The 26,335-nt window shown below is 21.8% G+C and overlaps 7 protein-coding genes across 7 annotated transcripts; 2 read left to right on the forward strand and 5 right to left on the reverse strand.

Moving 5' to 3' along the window:
* Positions 1-93: 93 nt before the first annotated feature.
* On the forward strand, positions 94-1,089 carry SRAE_1000119400 (Methionine aminopeptidase 1; the record flags this gene model as incomplete). The annotated part of the gene is made up of 2 exons (XM_024648119.1): positions 94-276; positions 313-1,089. The coding sequence occupies 2 exons, from the start codon at positions 94-96 to the stop codon at positions 1,087-1,089; spliced, it is 960 nt and encodes a 319-aa protein (XP_024502129.1).
* A 252-nt stretch (positions 1,090-1,341) lies between these two features.
* On the reverse strand, positions 1,342-2,105 carry SRAE_1000119500 (Thymidine kinase, cytosolic; the record flags this gene model as incomplete). Its single annotated transcript, XM_024648120.1, has 3 exons — positions 1,342-1,746; positions 1,785-1,992; positions 2,035-2,105. The coding sequence occupies 3 exons, from the start codon at positions 2,103-2,105 to the stop codon at positions 1,342-1,344; spliced, it is 684 nt and encodes a 227-aa protein (XP_024502130.1).
* A 1,072-nt stretch (positions 2,106-3,177) lies between these two features.
* SRAE_1000119600 (Hypothetical protein) lies at positions 3,178-3,732 on the reverse strand (the record flags this gene model as incomplete). Its single annotated transcript, XM_024648121.1, has 1 exon — positions 3,178-3,732. The coding sequence occupies one exon, from the start codon at positions 3,730-3,732 to the stop codon at positions 3,178-3,180; it is 555 nt and encodes a 184-aa protein (XP_024502131.1).
* A 699-nt stretch (positions 3,733-4,431) lies between these two features.
* Positions 4,432-8,155, reverse strand: SRAE_1000119700 (Diacylglycerol O-acyltransferase 1; the record flags this gene model as incomplete). The annotated part of the gene is made up of 7 exons (XM_024648122.1): positions 4,432-4,804; positions 4,847-5,387; positions 5,616-5,867; positions 6,355-7,063; positions 7,120-7,265; positions 7,782-8,039; positions 8,092-8,155. The coding sequence occupies 7 exons, from the start codon at positions 8,153-8,155 to the stop codon at positions 4,432-4,434; spliced, it is 2,343 nt and encodes a 780-aa protein (XP_024502132.1).
* An 862-nt stretch (positions 8,156-9,017) lies between these two features.
* On the reverse strand, positions 9,018-10,530 carry SRAE_1000119800 (Hypothetical protein; the record flags this gene model as incomplete). The annotated part of the gene is made up of 2 exons (XM_024648123.1): positions 9,018-10,357; positions 10,410-10,530. 2 exons carry the CDS (start codon positions 10,528-10,530, stop codon positions 9,018-9,020), a joined length of 1,461 nt encoding a protein of 486 aa, XP_024502133.1.
* Positions 10,531-19,087: 8,557 nt separating this feature from the next.
* On the reverse strand, positions 19,088-20,609 carry SRAE_1000119900 (Ankyrin repeat and Ankyrin repeat-containing domain-containing protein; the record flags this gene model as incomplete). The annotated part of the gene is made up of 2 exons (XM_024648124.1): positions 19,088-20,323; positions 20,376-20,609. The coding sequence occupies 2 exons, from the start codon at positions 20,607-20,609 to the stop codon at positions 19,088-19,090; spliced, it is 1,470 nt and encodes a 489-aa protein (XP_024502134.1).
* A 1,280-nt stretch (positions 20,610-21,889) lies between these two features.
* Positions 21,890-25,020, forward strand: SRAE_1000120000 (Edem2; the record flags this gene model as incomplete). The annotated part of the gene is made up of 4 exons (XM_024648125.1): positions 21,890-21,975; positions 22,031-23,720; positions 24,373-24,579; positions 24,625-25,020. The coding sequence occupies 4 exons, from the start codon at positions 21,890-21,892 to the stop codon at positions 25,018-25,020; spliced, it is 2,379 nt and encodes a 792-aa protein (XP_024502135.1).
* Between the last annotated feature and the right edge of the window lie 1,315 nt (positions 25,021-26,335).

Below are 26,335 nucleotides of genomic sequence, written 5' to 3' on the forward strand. Positions count from 1 at the left end.
TTTTTTTATATGGCTAATACTTTAGATAAAAAATTGATTAAAAACAATTTTTTAAGTCAAATATCAAATTCAAGTTTCATTTTGTATAAATTTATGCTTGATCAACAGATGTATTCTGATTTATTTAAAAATTACCAATATACAGGTAATTTAAAGAGAGGAAAAATTTCAAAAAAAAATATTATCCCTAATCATATTCGTAGACCAGATTATGCTAATAATATAAATGGTATATGTTTTGAGGAAGAAGAGATTAAAGACAGTAAAAAAATTAAAGTAATTTAGTTTTATATGATTTATTGACATTTTAAGGTTTTAAATGATGAAGAAATTGAAGGTGTTCGGGTTTCTGCCAAACTAGGAAGAAAAATTTTAGATGAAGTAGCTAAGATGATAGATATTGGCATTGAGACTAATGATATTGATCTTCTTGTTCATGAAATGTGTATTGAAAATGAATGTTACCCATCACCATTGAATTATTATAAATTTCCAAAGTCAGTTTGTACATCAGTTAATGAAGTTATTTGTCATGGTATTCCTGATGATTACAAACTTAAAGAGGGAGATTTATGTAATGTTGATGTTACCGTATACAAAAATGGATTTCATGGAGATTTAAATGAAACTTTTATTGTTTCAAAACCATTAAATGCAGAAGATGTTCATCTAGTATCAACGACATATAAATGTTTAATGGAAGCAATAAAATGTGTCAAACCAGGAGCAAATTATAATGAAATTGGAAATATTATTCAGAGAGTTGCTGAAGATGAAAAATTAAAAACGGTAAAGGAGTATGAGGGACATGGATGTCATAGACTATTTCATACAACACCAAGAATAAGACATTATAGAAATAATAAAAAAGGAGTTATGAAAGTTGGACATTGTTTTACAATAGAACCAATGTTATGTATTGGATCTTCAAAAAGTGTTGATTGGCCTGATGACTGGACAGTTGCCACTTTAAATGGAAAAAATTCTGCACAATTTGAGCAAATGATTCTTGTTACAGATGATGGTCATGATATTTTGACTGAACGAGATACAAAACGTCCTTGGTTTATGGATCAACTAAACCTTTAATATTTTACCTTTTTTTTTGTTTTTTTTTTTAATTTTCTTCAAAAAAAATATTTTATTTTGTTGGTTAAAATTCCATTATTTTTGTTCTTTAGTATAATAAAATTCCTTATATACATTTTGAAATAAGGTCAATGATTTATATTTTTATTAATAGAAAACGTTAGAATAAAAATTCATGAAAAATATATAATCATTATTTTAAAAATAAAACGTGTACCATAAAAAATGACCTCAATGCATCAATTAAAAATTTTATGTACATATTGCTGGATCTAAATTTTCATTATCATTTGGAGAAAATAATATCTCATTATTAAAACGTTCTTTATTTAGTATTTCCTTAAAAGTTTTTATTTCTTTTTGTTGTGTATTAAATTCATTTTTGAATTTCAAATAGCATAACCTACAAACGGCTTTGTAAATATCCTCCCCACCAATAACTTCAATTTCTGAATTTGAAATAGTTCTAAGGGTAAAAGAGGCAAAACCTCCACATGACCGACAGACAGCACTCAATTTTTCAATCTTTTCACACAAGGGATAAAGGTTGATGATATTCTTAAAAGGACGACGCTGAAAATCTCCATCTAGTGCAGCAACTATTACAATTTTTCCAAGGTTTGCCAAAAATTCACAGACTTCAACAACATCATCAAACTAAAAATTAAAAATAAGAAATAGAAAGGGGGACTTACAAATTGTCCTTCATCAATACCAATAACATCGTATGCTTTAATCTTATCTAATATACTTTTCAAATGTAATGCTCCTATTGCTTTCATTGTCCTCTTATCGTGTGTTGACGCCAACTCCTCCTCATAACGATTATCTTTTTCATATTTGACAATAATTACAGATTTACTGGCAAGAATGTGTCTATTAGTAAGACGGAACAATTCAGTTCTAAAAAAAATATTACCAAAAAATCATTCAAGTAAGACTTACGATTTTCCACTAAACATTGGACCGACAATCAAATGAATCATTCCACAACCATAAAAATTAAATAGATCCATTAGTTCTAAAAAAAAGAATAAAAAATTAGAATCTTAAACTAAATAAAAAAATTTATATATTAATAAAAAGAAAACAAACTTTAAAAATGAAAACACATCTTTTATGTAATCACCATTTACCGCCAAAAGTTAATTAAAGATAAATTAGTATCAATTAAACTTATATATATATATATATATATCAGACATAATAATATTAATGAAATTTAAATTAAATAATAAAATCATTTTATATTACATCATAAAGTAGTTCAAATTAAATGCAATATCACAATTTTTAAAAAATAAAAAAAAAAAAACTATATCAAAATGGTAATTATATGTATATATATAAATGAACAACTGAAATAAGGATGCATATAAGTACAATAGTGTCTGTATTTAATAGTTATATAACAAAAAAAAATCCGCCAAAAAAGAAGTATAATTACCAAGTAAATATAATAAATAGGTGTCTCAGAATGATGCACTCTTAATAAAGGGATCTTATTGAAGCGTGGTAAAATTGTTTTAATATATTTGTTAAATGTTAAAATTTCTATTATTTACAAGCTAAAATTAAAAACAAATTTGTAAATTTAGTCAAAACACACATTTCAAAATAACCACCTGTCAATAATTTCCGAAAACTGTCGCATTAAAAAAAAAAAAAAAAGAAATAGCCACCTATAATTTAGAAATTATTAAAATGATGCATAACTTACTTCTTATAGAATTTTTGTTTCTTCATAATTTACATAAAACTTTTACAATATATCTACCAAAATTTAAATCGTCATAATATTGATATCAAAATATTTCATGATCTTGGGACATTTAATGTGCTTGGGTCGTAAGTGTTTTCTTTCTTGTTACACAACACTGTTGGAAAACTATTAACAGGTTAACTAAAGATATGTTGTTCATAACTTTGGACAAACTAGATAAAAAATATAATGTTTTATTATTTTTATCCAAATTAAAAATTCATAAGTAATATTTGATGATACAAAAAAACGATTTATTATTAATAAAATACTATTAAAAATCATTATATGTACAAATTAAATGTGGTCTTGAAAACAGGATGATTTCAAAGAAATTGTAATACAGGAGGTTTTCGACTATTGAAAAAAGTATAGCATCTACCCTCTGAAATATTCTCCAATGTTTTTATGTAAAAATATTGAGGATCTACATCATTAAGCCTTTCAGCAGATTTTCCAAAACTTTCAACATACACACAACGTCCATTTCTAGAACAGGGTACTGATTTTACAGAAATGAGATCTCTCCAATCATCAACAAAAAAGTTATCCTTATTTTCTTTAAATACATCATCTAAAAATGAAGAATTGGTTATTTGATCCATGTATTCCATGTCTTCGGGTGTTGATCGACGTCTAAGTGGAAATCGATGCCAACCTTCGTGGTCTTTTTCATAACAATTCATCATATAATCATGAGAAACTAACCAATCTTCTAATTCTTTCATTATTTTTCTTTTAACAGCAGTCTTCTTTGCTATCTCATAGATGTGTGGAGAATATTCATGATATTCATGTTCATTGAAATTTTCATCTTGACATTCTAAATAACAATTATTGAACATATTTAAAGCAAATGGTAAACCAGAAATAAATGTCATTATAATTGGGATCTTATATAAAAATAAACTTTTGACAACGTTTTACCAAATTAATTGGAAAAATAACAGAATAAAAAGTACATGATCATGTTAAGAAATTCGTTTGTTAATTAAGCAAATTTCCCAAATAATTTTTTTAATTTTATTTTTTAAAAAAAAAATTTGCTTAAATAATTGATAATAATATTTGTTATATGTATATTAACCATTAAATATATGTTAAAAAAATATTTTTCTTTTAAAACACAATTTTCTCTTTATACTGTTTTCTTTCAAGAGTCATAGTATTACACTTTAAAATATAAAATTTATCTTAGCATTACTAATCTTTGTTTTATAAAAAAAAAAGAAAAAAATAATTATAAAACATTTTAATAGCTTTAAATTATAAAACAAACATATGATAAAAATAATAATCAAATTAAATTTCTATTTCAATAATATTTTATGTAAAATAATTTGATTGACATTTTTTCTAATGTAAGAAAATAATAAAAAGATTGTTTACAGATTATTTATTTTTAAATGTGTATAACTTTTTTTTTTTGTTTTCAATATTACTTTTAAATATGAAATTTATATTATATTACATCAATGTATTGATCATATCAAAAATATTTGAAATAAAAAAATATGTATAATTTTAAATTATTTGTTAGTAAAAAAAAAAGATTATAGAATTAATTATTAATAAATTTATTAAACAGGTGGATAATTTATCATATACCAATCATGAACATACATAAGTATTGCCATTGGTTGACCCAATATAAGGGAAAGCCAAACAATTATATTTCCAAGTTTACCTTTTTTGACAAATTTATCACAAAACATATTAAGAGGTATCTGAGCAAGCATCCCATTAAATGCCCATAATCTAAACATTTTTAATGGAATTGAAACAAGATATTCATGGAAGAATGCTGAAACAACAAAAACTGCAATTGAAGCAACATATTTTGTATATCCTAATTCAACTAAAGGAATAAAACAATGTCTAACACACCAACGATGAACAGGTATATTCCATGTCCTCCAAAACATTCCAATAGATTCTGCATTCCAAAAATCTCTTAAAAATATTTATTTTATATTATGTATTATTATTTATTACCTATAAAATTCTCTGTCGGCAAATCTTAAAATTTCAGCAATTAAATTTAAAAAAGAATGAAAGATAGTATAAAACATCAACAACCATAATAGTAAATTTGGAATAGCAAGTTTTAAAACACGTTCTGTCATTTTTGAAATATTCATTTCTGAAAATGGTACAACTCCATTTTTTACCAATGGAACTATCCATTGTTGACATAGAGCTGTATATAATATTGGCAAAAAAATCATTTCAATTATTCTTTTTATTAAAAATGTTTTTCTTCTTCCTGGTGTCCTTGGAAAATTTAATTCATAACATAATGTAGGTGCAACCATAAAATAATATATGTCATAAAATGTTAAATTTTCGGGATAAACATTTTTTGATTGTATTGAACAATTTCCAGAATCATTTGAATCACTTGAATTTTTTCTATTTAATGATGTAACATTTTCTTGATTTCTACACCAATAATTTACTTGAACATAGGACCAAAGTTTTAAAAATTGAACAACAATAATCGATAAAGCCAAATTTGAAAATAATGGATTAGCATCTATATATTGTAATGTTATTATTGCTGGAATTGTTATATGTGATAATAACAAACATATGTAAAAAATGATAACGACCTTGTTATTGATATATTTATAAGCCAATAACTTCTCAACATATAATACTATTATAATAGTCACGTTTGAAAGAAGGATAATAGAAAAATTTGACCATGTATAAAAATCAGTAAAAATACATTTTATCCATTCAAAGGGTGTAATTAATATACCATATTTCATTAGATTTTCTAATGCAACTCTACCATTTGAAATAACTAGTAATAAAATAATTAAATTTAAAAAACCCCTATAATTTGTCCATCCAGAACTACTACTAAATAATGAATCTTGTGGCTTATGAATTGGTTTATCAGGTCTATCACACTCTTTGTTTGAAGAAAAAAATTCTTGCTTACGTTTCCCGAGACTATCAGAAGATAATTTCCTTCTTCTTCTTAGTTCTGATATCTCAGTCATGTTATCTAAAATTTAATAAAAGCGATAAGAAAAATATAATAAAATAAAAATATGATCGTTATATAAAAAATATATTTTTTTTTTATCTTAACAACTGTGTCATTGCAAATAGGGTATATACACTAGTAAATGCTATGGATGAAAATCATCAACGTGCAAAAAGATAAGACAAAATAATAAATATAGACAGTCGATTCTTTTAACTGTTTGATTGAAAGTCAAAGCCATAGACAACCTCTTAACTAATAAATTAGATGTAGTAATGCTAGTTGGTAGTTAAAAATGTTTCTTTTACACTATTAAAATAAAATTATTAAAAGCTACAAAGTACACAAATTCTTCACTACAACTATACATATTCTATTTTTTACTACATTATTTTTGAATCTAAACATGAAAATAATTTACATATTAAAAATATTTTTAAATATAACAGTATAATTTATTTGATAAAGTTTTATAAATAAAATTATCTTGTGATACTCCATTTACCAGTAAGGTAATGAAACCAAATAAGCATAATGTCTCTTCCCATTTGTAACCAACTCCAAACGGGAACTATTTTTGACCCGTCAACTTCTTTCCATTCAACAGCAACCTCATTTATGGGATAATAAAGTTTTTCTGCCAAATAAAGTAACTCTACATCAAATGCCCACCTTTCAATATGTATTAAAGGAAATAATTTTGCTGCTGCTGCTCGTGAAAAAATTTTAAAGCCACATTGTGTATCATGTACAGATTTTACGGTAAGTAAATAAACAATAAAATGGAATCCTTTCATTAAAATAGTCCTAAATAAACTTCTCTCAGCAATAGATTCTTTCTCTAAATGACAACGTGATCCAATAACAATTCCAGGAAAAGTATAATCTATATCATTATCACTATTACTCATTTCTCTAAATTTTTTTTCCAACTTCTCAAAATCCCTAAATTTAGTGGCACCATCTGCATCAGCAAAAAGTATTAATTTTCCTTGACAATGTAAAATACCATCTCTAATTGCACCACCTTTACCTTTATTTTGTGGTAATTTTATTATTTTTAAATTAAAATTTGAAAATTTATAAGCAATTTCAGAAGTGTTATCTTTACTACCATCATCAACAACTATAATTTCATATGAAAATTTACTATCATTTATTGATCTTTTTGATAAATATTCTGTACATTCTTTAAGCATAATATGAATACGATCCTACAAGAAATATTTTTTTTAGTATATATATTTTTAACTAATAATAAAAAACTAACTTGTTCATTCATTGCAGGAATAATAACAGATAAGTAACATTTTGGATCTGTATAAATCCTACTTCCATTTTCATTTAACAAATTATCAAACTCAATATCATCTTTATAACTATAAATTTTTTCCATAAAATCTTTCTGAGATCGTACTGGATATGGTGTCAAAAAAGATAGTAAGACTAATAATACTACCGCTAATATAATAATGAGTATAATAATCCATATAAAAATATCAAACATGTTAATATACTTAAAAAATAATTAAATATAATAAAAAATAATCTAAAATATTATATAATTTAACAAATATATAGAGTGCATCAAATAAAGCACATTTAATTATTTAGATATAGTAATATTTTTAATATAAAGTTATATCAATAAAGTAATTTTAAAAATTTAGAAAAATTGTTTAAACAAGCTGCCAAAGTGTTCAGAAAGTAGTCTCAAAACGAAAATTGAAAAATATAAATAAATGTAACAAAATTCCTTAAAAGCTTTATTCCTATTTTTTAAAAATTATCTTTTTATTTTTTATAAAATCTTTATAATATTACGATAAAACTTTTATACATTTACATTTTTTTATTATTATCCTAAGATAACAATGAGAATATCATTATTAAGTATATAAATGAGTAAGTTTTATATTAAGAATTATTTACAATCACCTATTTGATAGCAAATTTCTTGTGGTCTCATTTTTTTTTCAAAATCATCATATATTAAATTAATATTTTCTTTTACTTGATTAATACAGTACATGACAGCAGGCCGACCTCCGCATATCTCCCCAACATAAAGACATTCTGTTTCTAACTCCTTTAAAACAAAATCTTTCGGTTCACTTTTGTGGAAATGACTTTCCGCTAATTCAATTATATGATTACACAATAAACATCTGTCAAATGTGTTACTACTTTCTAGAAAATATTTTTTTTTACATACTTAATATTTATATCTCTTTAAACTGACCTAATTTTTTTAGAAAAATAAAAATATAAATTATTAATAATAGAGCGCTTTTTTGAAAAAACATTTTTAACGAGGTTTAGTTTCAAATAATAATAAGAAAGTTTTATTCCTAACAATAATAGAATAAAAGCGGAATTAATTATTTGATAAAGACTATATAGTCAACCATTATTTGTCTTTTTAATACTTTAAGATAAGAATTAATAGGGAATGTTTTTTTCCATCAGATTGAAATACATTAAACATTCTTATTTTAAGAATAAATTTTTCTTTTTATATTGTATAATAATATATAACTTTCCCTTTTTTTTTTGTTTAAAGTCAATAAATAATAAAGAAATATTATATATGAAATTAATTTTATTGGTCTATTGACAAATATATATGAATGATAAATAATATATGACAAAATAGGTAATGAATCTTTCATTTACAAATATGTATTACAAACGGATAAACTTGAAGAAGACTTTTAATGTGTCCATATCAATAAATGATATATTTTAATACTTAAATAAAATAAGTAAAACTGATTAAATATGTTCCTAGATAAAATGATGTATAAAAATTACGTAAATTTGTAATAAAAAAAAAAGAAAGACATTTCAAATCAACAAAAAAATTTAGCATAATAAACTAGTGAAATAATAAGTGTCAACATTTTACAGAGTCATACTTATTATAAAAGATATGTAACATTATACAATATTACTTTAAATATAATAATAATATTATGATAACATGAGGATCTGACATATTTCTAGTGACTATTGTAATAAAAATACCGCAAAAATATTAAATATGAGGGCAAGATTAGATTATTACGTATAGATTAAAAATGTATGAATGTTTAGATTACGCTGCCGTTGATTTGAATAAATGAGCTATTATTATATAAAAATATTATAAATTAAAAAAAAAAAGTCCTAGTTTGTACATCCTATTTCACCTCCAGTAAGTAAGTTATTATCCAAATTTTGCCAAATTTGTTCTAAAGCTTTGTAGTCAGTCTCTTCTCCACCACATATAAATGATCCACTTTCAGAGTTAGTTGTCCTAAATCCCCAGACATCTCTATTTGTAGAGTCAATTAAATTAGATCGATCATTAAAACATTCAGATGTAGAAAAAGCCTTATTTAAATCACTTGCCAAAAACACATCATTATACTCATAATTTTGAGCTATAAATGTACATGATTCATTATTACCAAACATCTGTGGTTCTCGTGTTTTAAAATAATTTAATTTATTATTTATTTCATTATTTTCTTGTTGCATTTCAACATCAAAATTACGATTAACATTTTTTTTATTTGTTTGTATCTCAAAAGATCCCTGTTTAATAGAATCATTTTTAGGTAATTGTTGTAGATGACGTTGTTGATTTCTATTTGTAGATATATTATCAAAATAACTAGCATATGTTCTTGAAGTGATTGAATTTTGATTAGGTATAAAAAACTTAGGTCGAAATCCTTCATCTAAAATAGAGGAAGCTGCACTTGATCCTGTTGATTGTGCTGACGATCCAAATTCATTTATATTTTTATTATCACCATCCTTTCCATTAATAATCCATTCGTTATCATAACTAATCGCTGACTCATTAGATTGAACTTGAGAACGAATAGACTGTTGATTATTAAATATTGGTGATGAACAAGAATTTTTAGATGATGATGTCACACTGTCTGTCCGCCGCTTCCACCCTTCTACACTTCCCATATTATAATAATAACCATCAGAGTGAGGATCATAAACTTTATTGGTGAGTGATCCTGATGATGATGTTGATGGTAATATAGATTTATTTGTGTTAAATTCACTATAAAAATAATTAGGTAGATTTTCATTGTCATGTGGATGAGGTATTTCCATTGGTAGGGGATTTTTACTTTTAAATGTCTGTGTTGTCTGGGGAAGAGATTGAATAGGTGTATTTTTATTTCTTTTTCTCCATCCTCTAGATCCTGCAAATTCATAATAAAATCCATCACTTTCTTTATCATAATACCAATAATCTTCTTTCTTTTCTTTTCCTGCTCCACCACCTAATGTAGGAGATGCAAGTTTATCATCTATCAAAATTGATTGCATAGCTGAACCTAATGTATTTGCTGAAGCAACTTTTTTTTGTTTTCGATTTCCTTTTTTAACATTACCATTTGTCGGAGTATTATTACTTTCAATTGTATTTATCTCACTTTTTGTTGTATTGTTTAGAGAAACTTTCTTACCACATGATATATTATTTTCTGATGTTTCTGAAAATAAATTTTCTTATCAAAATAATCTATATAAAATATTAATAATTACCTGTTGGTGCATTTTTAAAAGAATTATCAAATATTTTATCATTTAAAAAACATGCCAAATTTTGTTTTGTTCTTCTTTGAGAAGCCATTATACTAGAAAAATTTGATAATCTTTCCTGCATAACTTGACAAACCAATTATTAGAAGTAGTAAAAAGCAATAAATTTTTATTACTTTTATTATTATTGTAAAAATGTAACAAATTTAGTACACTAATAATAATCTTTGAAAAATTTCTCTTTTATAGAAATATCAAAAAATAACTTGTAAGAAATTAAAAAAAGATACAATAAATATATCTTAAAATTTAATTACTATATAATTTCTATAAATATAACAGTTAAAAATATATAAAATTAAATTCAATGAAAAAGTAAATATAACCATAAATAAATAGTATAAAAAAAAATTTTGAAATAAAATCGAAAATGCACTTTATAAATTTCAAAATATTTTATAAAACCTAGGACGGACATGGTAGGAGTAACACAAATAATTATTTGGTAAAAATGCATTTTATCAACCGGGAGGTTGTTAGTATCTCAGATGAGGGCGATCAAGATTACCAAACAATATATTAAATATTAGTATGGTCTGTAGGAAAAAAAAAAGAGTATAAGATACACTACGATTGCGAAATTATAAAAAATTTTGTATTTCAAAACGCTCTTTTAAATTATAAATATTATGACATTCAAACGTATGACATTGCAAAATCCAATGTTAACATACAGCTGATTATATTTTAAAAACTTTACTATATAATATTAATGCGTCATCTATTTAAAGAATAACAATAGTTATTTTTAATTTAATAATTAATCTTAAAAACTTTTGCCTGACACAGAACGGTGTCGATTGATGAAAAATATTTGATCTAAAGAAAAAAAAAATTTACACAAAGGTAATATAAAAATTTTATGTGCATGTTAAAAATAATTTTTAAAGATAAATTTCTACCTCTTAAGTATTAAGACAAACTGACTAAACAAATGAAATGAGTCATGAAACAACTTGAAAAACAATATAAAAAGTTTAAAATTCTCATATGCATTTGATAGATGATTTTTAATAGAATTGTAAATGTCTTTTTTAAAAGCAAAATGGTATATTTTTAAATACTTAATTTAACAAAAACTATTTTGTTTAAAATTATATTATCAAAGATTAATACTTTGTTTCTTATTTTATTATTTTTTTTTTTTTATTTTAGATACAACAAATAATAAAAATAACAAATTAATGAAACATATTAATTGTATGTAACACATAATAAAAATAAAGAAACAATTATATTGTTTGTAAAATTAATGGTTAAAGTTCATGAAATACATGTTGTAGTACTATAGTGATAATCAATAACAATGGTAGTAAACAATGATACCATATACATATTATTTATAAAACTTATATAAAAATATCAACTATAATAATAGACATATCTTTAGAAGAATTACATTGAATTTATAGTACGCAATAAAATAATAATGCGAAAAATCGACGTTCATGACAAGTTTGGTGCATTCGATGACAACAATAATAATAATAATAATATTAATAATAATAATCATTTTTAGAGGGCGCCATGTACAAACATCATTTGCATAGAATTAAAATCATTTTGCATATATCTCGCGATAATGTATTATAAAGGACGCCAGGTGCGAAGAAATCACCACCTGTTTTGGACATGTTGATGATCTTTACGATAAATTAATAGAAAACATCTGTATGACTATTATATATATATATATAATATAAAAAATGATTATTTAATTAAGAATATTACCTTGAACTTTAAATTATCAAATATATAAAAAGAAGGTATGTAGTTTAAATAAACAACTAAAAATACAGTGATAAAAAAAAATTAATTTTTTTTTTCTTTATTGATGTATTAACAAAAAAAAAAAAGCAACATTTTATAAGTATATAATTTTGAAAGACGTCATTAAAAAGATATATCCATCATATTATATATGAGTAAGGAAGAAACAGTCGGTTGCCATTTCCTAAAGCAATTTTAAATAATTATTTAGGGTATTATATGGCCTTTAGATAAAGCATCAAATGGAATCCTAGGAGAATGATAAAAAGAAAACAATATACAATCTTTGAGAATGATACAAATAATGTGACAGCTCCAAAAAAAAAATATATATATATATATAATACTATGTTTGAGTTATATATGAAAGGTGTTGTGCTTGAGAAAATGTAAATAAAAAAAAAAAGATTGTTTGCATGATTGCTTCTAAATAAAATTGAAGATTTGTAGTTTACTTTATTAGTCAATAAAAATTTTATTTAACAAGAGGTTAAAAGAAAATTTTTTCGAGAGTGAAAGTATTGTTAGACAAAAATTTGACCAGGATAAGGAGATAGTATTTTGATGTAATAATATATGTATATTGGTGGATTATCTTTATTCTCAATATTAATAAATATTTATGTATTTATAATTTGTAAATGATGGATGTCTAACATGGTAATATTAAATTTTATGTTTCAAAGAACAAAATTAAAAATAATATATTTTAAAGGTAGACACATAAATTGTTTTGTCATTCTTGTTAAATAATGTTAATAATACATATATACAAAAATATATTTTAAAAGTTAAAAGAACAAATATATATACTACTAGAATAAAATATAATTCTTTTAAAAAAAAAAATCAAATTTTGAAATAAATATAACATTTAAAAGAAAAAAAAAATTAATTGATTTTAAAAATGGTATCAACTAATAAAAATTAGTGACAAAATATAATATATGTAAAATAACAAAAACATAATGTCAATATACTAAATATTAAAAGATTATTATTATCAAAAATATCTGGTAAAATTAAACTACAACACTATTAAAATAAAGTTATATTATATTTTAGAAACATATAAATATATACTATTAAAAAAAATAATTTAAACTAAATGCGATTGCTTTTATATGCTTCATATATTTAACAGAAATAATTTATTTTTAGAATTATTGATGTTCCAAAAGTTTAAAAATTATTTAATATAAAAATAGTACATTTAAAATAAATACTGGATAATATATAAAAGTTTTATGCTAATATAAGTATAATATTCGTATTTTAAAATTTTTATATTTAACTTTAATAATAAAAAGAATAGTTCAGGCCGTTGCTTGAATATATGATTAATACCAGATGAGAGAGACATCTGTATTGTTCTTCTACCCCCCCTCCAATTGTATGACGAGCGTTACCATAAAAGTACAAATTTTATAATGGTGGACCAACAAACTTGATATATATAGACTTTTACAGCTGTTGACAAGTATTATAGGGTCGTAGTAACATTATGGCCATGACAAAGTTAGAATGGAATAACAAAAGAAACTGTTAATATGGGTTGATTTTGGTGCGCTTTGTTTAACAGTGTATAAAAGTCTATGGCATGTGCTTGTTAGCGTTTAGTTGTATTGTTAACAATCATTTATATCTATCTATATGTCTTCATTGAACAATTGTTGGCAGTATTTTTACTTAACTCCGAGTATATAATATAATATTATCTCCCTTAAAATTCTTGTGTTTTATATTGAAGCCTTGAGATTATGCGCGAATAAGTGCTTATTTAATAGTGACTGTCACGTGTAGTGGTAGACATTGTAAGAGTATTGTCTTTAACAATGATATGGCATATCAGAGTTACTTGCTATCTCGATGTGAATATCATGTGAAATTAAAATAGTCTGTGTCAAATAAACGTTTTCGTATCAATTGATGGACAACATTATTTTTATCCGCTTTCTATTTATTTAGAAATAGTTCAAGATATAAATATATATTATAATAAAATATATAACATTTCTAGTGCACTTTTTTTTTCTTTATAAAAAAATAAAAATACTCAAAACAACAAGTAACTCACGTGGTATGTATAAATAAAGATAAGAATTGGAAATATTTTAATAACAGAAACATATATAATTGATCATAGATCAAATTAGTCACTACTTGTCCATCTTAAAATCTGAAGATGCTCTTCCTAATTATTTGCGTGATTTGGCAATTTAATTATAATGCTCAACTAAACAATTAGTATTCTTACCTAAGGGTGAATATTGTTCAATGTGATTTTAAAATAAAATTAAATAAAAAAAAGAAAGTATAATGGCACGACAAATCTATCATTTAAACACATTTTTCCTATTGACATACATTAGACTTAACTTTGGTCGTATGATTAAACACCGGAAATCTGATAACAATTAGCTAAAAAAGATGCTTAAGTTTAATGTAAATAAATGTTATAATACACCAAAACAAAAAGTTGTAATAATATATGGCTACTTCGTCCAAAAATGTTAAAGATGACAAAATGACAATTTAAAAACTAAATCAAAGACACTTTAAATTTAATTTAAATTTTGCGCAACTAATTAAAGATATTACTTCTCATGGAAAAATTTACCAAATGTATTTTAATAGTAAATTAAGTGCTTTTTAAAAATATTACAATGTTTTGTAATTTTTAACGTAAAATTTAATTGCAAAAGTTACTTTTAAAACTTATAAAAGATATAATACATTTTATACTATCAAAAAGATAGTTATTATTTTTTTTTATATTTTATATTATCATACATAGAAATAATCAAAAATTGTCGACATATAAACATAAACAAAAATTATTTACTTTTATGTATCTAATTATATTTTATTTTATCAACTTAAATATATCACAAAATATTGGTAAATAATAAAATAAATTAATTTTTTTTTTATTATAATAAAAAATTTTTATGCAATTTTTTATTAATCAAATATAAATTTGTAGAATTAAAAATTATTTTTATATAACTTTTTTTTTTTAATAATTTTTAATTATATGATATATACAATTTATAAATAAATAATTAAAATATTTTAATATTTATAATAATTCTTATTACCATGAAAATATTAATATTATAATATTTAAAATTGTTTTTATAAAAAAAAAAAATTTAATATAACGCTACATCATGCATTGTAAATGAATTCTTATCATTAAGTTTAATATTTATAAAATGAATAGTTAAAAATATAATATTTAAAAGTATTATATTAAATAATCAGTACTAATATAAATATAAAGATATAAATTAGAAATAAAATAAAAAAAACGACTATATGATGTTGGTTATAATGTTTATGATTAAAAATAATATATGATCACAATGTAATAAAATATACATGAATGGTTTTTATTTTAGTATAATTAATAAAAATTTTCTATTTCAAAATATTTATTGTTTAAGATGGAAATAATAAATAGAAACATTTGGAGAGAACCATTAATATAATAAAAATACTTTTGTTTATCGGATTATGTTGATTTATAAAGATCAGCTTAACAGATTTTGAAAATAGAAATGTCAATAACAATCATCATGACTTAAGTATATGTCATTGTCATATGATATAAAATGTGGTTCTTTTATTTATAATTTTATTAAAAATACTTTTAAGGATAATAAATGACAATTAAAAAATAAATATATATAGAAGTCCAATTAATTGATAAATAAAAAAAAAAATAATTTTTTATTTTAAGTATATATTAAAAAAATATAAATTAATAATAAAATAAAAATGATTCTATTTAAATTATTATACATAGTGAGTCTACTAAAAATAATAATAATAAAAGTATACAAAACATGTTAAATGAATCTTGTAAAAAAATGTTTTGAAAAAGATAAACTATATTTTTGAATAAAAAAGTATTTTGAACAATTAATATTTTATGTTATGTATGGATTTAATGTTAAATACATACTTTTTATGTTAAAATAAGGCAACAAATACTGTATATTTTTATAATATGATAACTTTTATTTGATACGTGTTATGAAAAAATATATATGTATAAAAAAAAAACTAAAATAAAAATAGGATTATTTTATTAGAATATTAATTCATGTCTGTTTTGGACAGATATAATAATAAAAATAAATGAAAGTTTGAAGTATTTAATAAACATAGAATGTAATTCATCATCAACCAGATATATAACTAATAAACTTTTATTAAAGATTTATTTATTAATGATACATTACACTTTAACTGTAAAACATTAACAAAAATTTTCGGCAAATAATCTTTATAATGAATAAGTAATAAAATTATCTATATTATATATATTTATATATTAACAATTTTTATTTTGTTAAACTTATCTAAATTATAATATAAACATTGTCATGAATTATCATTATATGTTAAATTATATTATATTATATACATACATATATATATTATATATATAAGAAAAACGTTAATAAGATAAAAATGATGAGATATTTAGATATTATTAAAATGTTTCTCAATACAATAAATCAAAGAAATTCAATTAAAATTTATTTTACTAATAAAAATTAAACATATTACAATTTATTTTTGTCTATATCTATAACTAATGTTAAATAAAGCTAAATCTAATATAAATTATATGAAGCTGATTAATATTAAAAAAAAAAGTTGTTGTATAATACTAATAAACATATGGTTTCTTATAGTACTTAAAGTATAGAATAAAAATAGTTTATATTTATTTTATAATAAAGATTTTTTTTTTTTAAAAAGATAACTCTTAATATTTCTTTAAAGTATGTGGTATTAATGATGTTTTTATTATTGTTCATATATAAAAGTAGTTCAAATTTCATTTAAATTGAAAAATAAATGAACATAATAAAAAAATTTATCATTTTACAATGAATTGTTGATAAACAAAATAAGACAAAAAAAATATTTAAGTACATTTTAAATAGCTTATTTAAAAATATATTATAAAATACTTTTTTGAAAATAAAAAGAAAAAAAAATTAATTGACAACAAATTAGTTTACATAAACTTTTTTGATGGTCATTATTTTAAGATAAATTTAAAACAATGATAAGATAAAAAATTGTAAATACTTTAAAAATATTTAATAGAATGATTTATCACATTATGTAATTAATATTTATATATTACTATATTTATTAAACTATAAGGTAATTTTTGATATAATTATTATTTATAAAAAAAAAATAAATATTTTAAATCCAAAGAGTATTACTTCTGTTTATCATTAATTATATTAGTTTTAAATATAAAATGTCATTTTATTTTTAGTTATAAATAATTTATTTTAACTTATGAAATTTAATCATTATTAATGGTTTTAATAATGTTATGTTAAAAATTAAATACTTTTAGATATGTTAATCTAATTAATATTAATTTAATAAAATGGAATAGGAAGTAATATAAATGTGATTTTATCTAGGAAATTTTTTTATTTTTTAGATTATTTTTTTTCTATTATTAAAAAATTATACAATTATAACTAATAATATTTTCTATTGTTAATTTTTTTTTTTAAATATATACCCAAATACTATCTATCCATGTGAAAGTCATATATTGATCAAAAAGTAATATTAAAGAATTGATAAAAAAAAATATATATACATAATATGAATGTGAAAAACTGTTATCATTAAATCAAATGTTCATTATAAAATAAAATGAAAGAATAAACATTTTATAATTAAAATGTCATCCTACAATTTATTAAAAAAAAAGAAGTTTTTCTCTGTTCATCGTACACAATTTAACGGAAAAAAAAAGAAAAAAAGAAAATTTGCATTGTTAAAAATATACTTAATTTTATTGTACTGTAAAACTGTTTTTCTAAAAAAAATATATATTATATACGTTTTATGAGTATTTAATTCTTAAACTCTCGATATCAAATAAAGATAGCAATAATATTTTAAAGTATAAATACTATTTTCACAATTATAATAAATATAATATCATTTTTTTTTAATATATTTATTTTTTTTGTTAGAAAATTTAAGAGTCTTTTTTTTTTAATATAATTTAGTATCAATATTTGTTTTGTTAATACAGTTTTTTAAGTTAAAAACAAAAATTGTAAGGGAAGTATAATGAAAGAAAGATAAGACATAAGGATTTTATATTTCAAAATATTTGACTTGTATGAAAAATATTAGCTTATTCCAATGATATTGTAAATAATTGTATTACTTATAAAATAAATATTTGTTTACATTAAAAATACATTTAAACATAAAAAACGCTTTAAAATTAAAATAATATATATAAATGATTTAAATAACAGACTTAAAAAATTAATAATATTTATGAAAAATATTATAAATAAAATATAAGAAATATCAAATAATTTAATATGTCATTTGTTTTATGCAACAAAAATTTTTATAAATATTTATCGGAAAAAATTTTATATAAACAAAAATTTTTTCATTTAAAAATATATATTATATAATAATGAAAATGAGATATTTTAAATTAGTTAAAAATAAGTTCAAATGTCATTAAAATACACATTATTTGAGACATTAAATTAATGAATTGGCATTATATAACATTTATTATTTCTTAGTAAATAAAACAAAATTTACCAAAAAACTTATTACATTTGGTAAATTGTTTTTTTTTTTTTAATTTTTTTCTTTTTTTTTGTCAGACATACGAATGTATTTTAAAAAAAAAAGCAAAATATTTAGATGAGAAATTTAGAAAAAAAAAAAAAAATAAAATAATTATGACTTATAATTATTTTGAATATTGGAACAACAACAAAGTTATCATTACCCGCATGTCAATTAAATAAATTAATTCATCATCTTATTTTTTGTAAATTAACTAGTGCTATAGCCAAATTAAGATATTGTGGGTTCTTTATATTCCTTATATCATACGTTATTTTAAGTTGACTAATATTTATAATATTATCTGGAATTCTAAACATATAATAGTAACCATTGTGTTCAGGATCTATTGTAAGTGGTAAAACAGGATATGATAAAGTGCCAGTACATGTTCCTTCCATTTTTAAGTTATCGTAAAGATATTTAACTACAGTTTCTTTTTTATTTTCATTATTGTCACAAACAAATTTAACACGAGTAGCGTGAAATTCACTTATACAACCACCCAACTCATTAGTATTATAGTTAAAAGGAATAATAACAATTACAGGAAAAATTCCATTTTGAAGATAATCTTGATTTTGTCCATTTACACATTCCATATCTACATGAATTATTTGTGTTTGAATTAGATATTTTTTGTCAATTGGATAACTTTTACATCTACCAGTATAACATGCTCCTCGTAATATATGGACATTTGAAACAACCTCTTTTACTGTAAAACCTTTAATATATTGACTACACCATTCTTTAAAAGTAATTTTCATATTTTCTAATCTTCGTTTTAAAAAATTTATTCGTTGTTGTATTTTACCACCAAAATCTGTACATATTAAAGAATTTGGATATGAAGCAACACAATCTATTATACTACATCCAAATAATAAAAGAACTTTAACAAATGATATATTATCTCTCATTAATGCATAAATCATAGGTGAAATAGGTGACATTACAGAAGTTGATGTTTTTTCATTAATATTTGAATTGACACCATGTGTAAGGAGAACCATTAAACAACATGGTGATCCCATCATAGTGGCAAAATGTAAAGCTGTAAATTTTGTTTTGGCAAATTCAGCTGTAAGTATTGCATAACGATCATCTACAGAAAGACTATCAAGTAACATTTTCATTAATTCACAATAAGTGTGTTTTAAACCTTTTTCTTTATTTTCTTCACACTTCTGAGTACATAAATACATAATTAAATTAGCTCTAGTGGATTGATCAACAGTATAACCAACAAGACCTTTTGTTATTTCTTTTCTTATTTCTGAAACTCTGAGATTTTTATCAACATGATTATTTTTAATATCATGAATAAATTCAATTTCAATATCTGAGTACTTTTTAAAATCGCCTTTTATAATACAATCAGCTAAATTCCAAAAATCATTATATTCTAATTTTAATCGTAAAAACTAAATTAATTTGTAAGAAAAATAAAAAAATAATAATTATTTAACAACATACATTAACATATGCTTTAGGCATTCCTATAACTTTTTCATGAAACATTCTTATATCAAAATGTTCAAATTTATTGGCTTTTTTCAGTGTACCATTATGTTTTGTCCAATGATCAATCATTGAAAATGTTTGTTTTGCCTCACGATTGGCTTCATCTTTTTCATTTGCTAATGAATATTTACTATTTTTAATTAGAGAATCAAAGTTTAAAAATCTATCAACATCATCTTTCCCCATGCCGTTATAAATTATATAAATTAATTCTAACTATATAAAAAAAAATTAATTTAATATTACAAATTAAATGTATAAATAATATGATAAAAAAAATAATAAAACTTTTTTTTTTGTAAATAATATCTAATAAAATAAACAAGTTTTGGTAAAAAAAAGTGTATTTAAATTTTTATATTTAAAAACGATGCCAATAATGTAACATAATAGTTATTCATAATTTTAATAAATAAAAAATGATATGTTTATTTAAAAGTTTTTTTTTTTATTCATATTGAAAAAAAATACTATAATAGTTACTTTTTAAGAAATCAATATTTCAAAAATATAAAAAAAAATTGATAAACGAAGCTAAATAAAACTTAAGAAAATATATATAGAAAATTGTACCACGTTTCATACTAGAACTTTAAAATAGGTCATTATCAAAATGATTTTTATTGAAAAAGAATAATTTAATAGTAATATCTTATCAACAAAGTAATATTATATTATTAAAAATACTAGAATATTTATCACTATTAATATTAGAAATAATCTACAATAAAAATTTAAAAAGCAAGTCTATTTATAAATTTGTAAAAATGAAAAATCAAAATTAATATGAAATAATTAAATAGAGACGCGGCTCATTTATAAAACCTTTTCAATTGATTAAAAGTTGACTTGGCAAGAAGGGGTACTAAGTACATTTTTCTTTATATTATATTTTTATTAATTTATTATATAATTTAACTATATATTTTTGTAATTTTTATTTTAAATTTAATTAATATATTATATGTATAAAAAGTTTATACAAACTAAAAATTTGTATATTAATTTTTTATTAACAAAAAAGATAAATTTTTTTTTTACACTTTATTAACATTAATGTTATTATATATAATATCCTAATATTAATTTTATTTCTATTCATTTTTTTTTCCTCATCATATATTTTAAAATTTATTTTTATCTAATGAATAAATGATCCTTTTTATTTTATTTATAAAAAAAAACAACAATTATAACATAGAAATTGCACGATGTTGTATTAAAAAAAATAGATATATACGTGTCATAAGATAGTCAATGATTTTTTTTTTAATATAATTTTGTTTATTTTTTTCATTAACTTCTATAAAATTTCATACATAATTAGTAATGTTTTAATTTAGATTTAAAAAAGCAGATAAATAAAACCAAAAAAAAAATTTTTATTAAAAAGTGTGATGTTTATATTTGGGTAACTTATTGTCTATTTTTGTATATAATTTTCTACCAATATTATTAAAAATACTATGAAATTAGTGATACATTTATTTATTTTATGTCTTTCATTTCTAGTTCAAAATGCAAAGTGTATCATAGATAAGAAACAATTAAAGTAAGTTTTGCTAATATTGTTTGTTTTTCATTATTATTATCATTTTTTTTTTAAGAGAGACTGTCCATCAAATGTTTCTTCATGGATATACCTCTTATCTTAAATTTGCCAATTATGATGATGAATTGATGCCCCTAAGTTGTAAAGGAAGAAAACGTGGTGTTACACCAAGTCGAGGAAATATAGATGATGCTTTGGGGAATTTTTCTTTAACACTTGTTGATTCATTAGATACTTTAATAGTTTTAAAAGAATTTGACGAATTTGAAAAAGCAGTTAGAATTGTTATTGATACTGTTCAATTTGATAGTGATTTAGATGTATCTGTTTTTGAGGTTAACATTCGTATGATTGGTGGATTGATTTCAGCACATCTTATGGCAAATATATTACAAAAACATGATTCAAATAGAATGACATGGTATCGAGGTGAATTACTAGAAATGGCTGAGAAATTGGGTAAAAAATTACTGCCAGCATTTAATACTACTACAGGAATTCCTTTTTCAAGAGTTAATTTAAAATATGGTATAACAGATAAGATAAAAAATCAAAAAAATACTTGTACTGCTTGTGGTGGTACAATGATATTAGAGTTTGCTGCATTATCTAGATTAACTGGAAATTCTATATTTGAAGAAAAGGCAAAAAAAAGTATGGATTTTCTTTGGTCACAACGGCATAAAGAAAGTGATTTAATGGGTACAGTTTTAAATATTCATTCTGGTGATTGGATTAGACGTGAATCTGGTATTGGTGCTGGTATTGATTCATATTATGAGTATTGTTTAAAGGCATATATTTTATTAGGAGATGAAGTTTATTTACATCGTTTTAATAAACATTATAAAGCTATTATGAAATATTTGAATAAAAAAGGTTTATTTATAAATGTTCATATGGATAAACCAAATGTTGCATCAAGAAGTTTTATGGATTCATTACTAGCTTTTTGGCCTGGATTGCAAGTTTTAAAAGGTGACATTAAACCGGCAATTGAAATGCATGAAATGCTTTATCTTGTTATGAAAAAACATAAATTAATTCCTGAAGCTTTTACATATGATTTTCAAGTTCATTGGGGTCAACATTTATTAAGACCTGAATTTATTGAAAGTACATATTTCTTATATAAAGCTACCAAAGATGAACATTATTTAAAAGTTGCTGCAGATGTAGTTAAAAGTCTTAATGATCATGTCAAAGTTAAATGTGGTTTTGCTGCAATTAAAGATGTTAGAACAATGGCTCATGAAGATCAAATGGAGTCATTTTTATTAGCAGAAACATTTAAATATCTTTACATGATTTTTGCTGAACCAGAAGATTTAATTTTTGATCCAGATGTTTTTGTTTTAACAACAGAAGCTCATTTTCTACCATTAAGTATTGGTGAAAGTGATATGGATAAACCTAGAAAAATTTTCCTTGATTTAGATGAAGTAGTAGATGAAGATCATCATAAATATGATAAAATTTGCCCCTATTATGAGGAACAATTTAAGAATACTGAAAAAATTGCGGAATATGGTAAAAATATTCGCCTCGAAACACAAGAATTTGTTAGGCAGTTAACATCTGGAACAAGTACCAAAGATGATACATGTGAATTAATTCAACCTCAATTAGATCCTAAAAATTTCAAGTATGATGATAAAGAGCAATTAAAATTGCTTAGTGATATGGGTATTACTGTTGAGCTAGATAAATTAGGAAATATTAAATTTACTCATACTCCTGTCACTGTAAGTAAAAAACACTTTTTTGGTCTCTGTATTTTTTTACTCACATTTTGTTATTTAACAAATATCAATAGTTTAATCTTTTTAATTTTTTTGTCTTTTTCTACTTTTATTTTATACAATTGCATCTTAACATTGTGGACTTTACATATATATTAATAGTATTTTATTTAATTTATTTGTATATATATAATATATACATGCATATATTTTTAATAATATTTTAACAATAACTTCACATATTTACACAATGAATAAGATGCCTAATAATGTAATTATAGTTTCAATCGCAAGCCCAAAAATATTTAGAAGATACTTTGTTATTGTCGGCTGATCAAGTCGTTGTTATGGCTGGAAAAGAATTTATTGGAGAGCATGTTCTATTAGGTTTACTTTGTCTTATTGGATGGTTTATTACTCTTTTTATTGTGATAATTTTTTTAGCAATTTTAATTATTTTTTTCCGATTTACCTTGTGTATTTTCAAATTAATTGAAAAAATTTTACAACAATAGTATCTAATATATATTTATATATATATACATATATGTTGTTGTAAATCTTTTTTTTTAAATATTAATATTGTAAAAAATGTTATCCTTATTTATTTTATTTTATTTTCTATAACATGTATAATATTATTATAATTTGTTAGGCTCAATGTGCTGCAAGGGCTAAACAAGGATTGGTTTATATAACAGAAATGATGGCCATACATAAATCTTTATCGGAATCTGGTGAAAATATGATGTTAAAATTAACTAGAACTGTACAAATTTTGAGTCCCCCATATTATGGATTAAAATATAAAACGATAGCTGCTCCCGCTCAATACGGTTATACTTTTAATAAACATAAATTTGTATGTTTTTTTTAATCATTAAAATATTTTAATGGATAATTTTAGATAATTGGAAAATTAGAATTAGCTACACCTTTAGTTGGATGTTCCACTTTAAATAATAAAGAAAATTATGTAGGAAAAATTGTTGTTATGAAGAGAGGAGAATGTATGTTTCAGGAAAAGTCAAGAAATGCTCAAAAAGCAGGAGCAATTGGTGTTATTGTAATAGACAATGTAATTGGATCTTCCCATGAAACAACTCCACCATTTGCTTTGGCAGGTGATAATATGCAAGATGATGATATAATTATTCCAACAGTTCTTCTTTATGATATCGAATCACAAGAATTGATGAAATCTTTTCTAAAAAATTCAAATATCATTGTCCGTATTGGGGAATCATTTGCCAATCCCTTATATATATTCAAAGAAACATTACTTGGTTATACAAAAATTTAAAGGAAAAAAAGAATAATTTTTATCTTAAAAATTTTAAATATGGGTTATACATAATAAAAGTTCTATCAGCCTCTATTGTGAATATCTTGTCTTCAATATTATTCTCCTTTTTTTTTTTATTAGAAAGCAAACTTTTTATAACAAATAATCCCAATCAATAGTAGTACTTGAATTCAGATTCAGTTTCCTAGTAAAATTTTCCGGCAAAGTTTATTTCAAGAAACAATAATATATGAATATAATGGTACTTTTAATCAGAGATTGATTAAATAATATTAATTTAAAAATTATTGTTTGATCCACTACAATATATTTTTATTTTAAATAGCTTTTTCCTTTAAAAGAATGTCATACTCCAACAGGCTGGTGATAACTTTTTACTAATATAGTAAAAAGCTTTTTAAATGAATAAAGAATTATCTGATTAAAAGTATATTTTTTTTTTATATTTTTTACTATGTTTTAAAATGACTCACAATGTTAAACTTAAATTTTTTTGATAAAAATAATTAATTATATTACAATTTACAACAAATTCTTTTTATATTACAAGTATAAACTTATTATATTTATTTTCAAATTTATAATCTTTAAAATTATTATTTATGGAGAGTCATTTTTATTTTGGTTCATGAATTATATCTCAACATAAATCATAAATCATAACTTTAATATTATTGTTTTCAAACATAAATTTTTTTGATGATGAAATTATATTTCTTTTTATTGTGTTAATTACTTTATCATGTTTGTAAAATTTTTCCATCATTTAATAACTAGTACTTTTTCTTAAAAAAAATTTTTTTTATCAATTTTATTTTTACTCATTAAATTATTTCTTTAATTTCAACTACTTTTATTTTTTTTAGATGCTTTTTTTATCAATGTTGTTAATTTTTTAAAAAATAATTTAATATAAAACTATAGTAATGAGTAAATTTCTTTTAAAAAATTTTTGTAATACTATATTTTTTGTATCATAAATATATTTATGTATAACATGACACTAATAAATTAACATTTTAAAGAAAGTTATTTTTGTTTTAATTTAAAAACAAATTGTTTTTTCTAGTAAAATTTATTTTATTCAAAAAAAAAAAACATTAAAAACGACAAAATTCTTCATCTGATTATCAAAATTGAAAATATTACTTTTATGAAAATTTATTACCTATTAGAAATTTAAATTACATCAAAATTAGTGATAACAAAAATTATTCGTTAAAATATTTTAAGAATAAAATAAATGTAATAATACTCAAAATGTAGGGCTATGATCTCCCTGGGAACATTTCCTCTATTTTGCTGATAAATA

The sequence above is a fragment of the Strongyloides ratti genome, assembly GCF_001040885.1.
Source record: "Strongyloides ratti genome assembly S_ratti_ED321, chromosome : 1".
NCBI classification, from domain to species: Eukaryota; Metazoa; Nematoda; class Chromadorea; order Rhabditida; family Strongyloididae; genus Strongyloides; species Strongyloides ratti.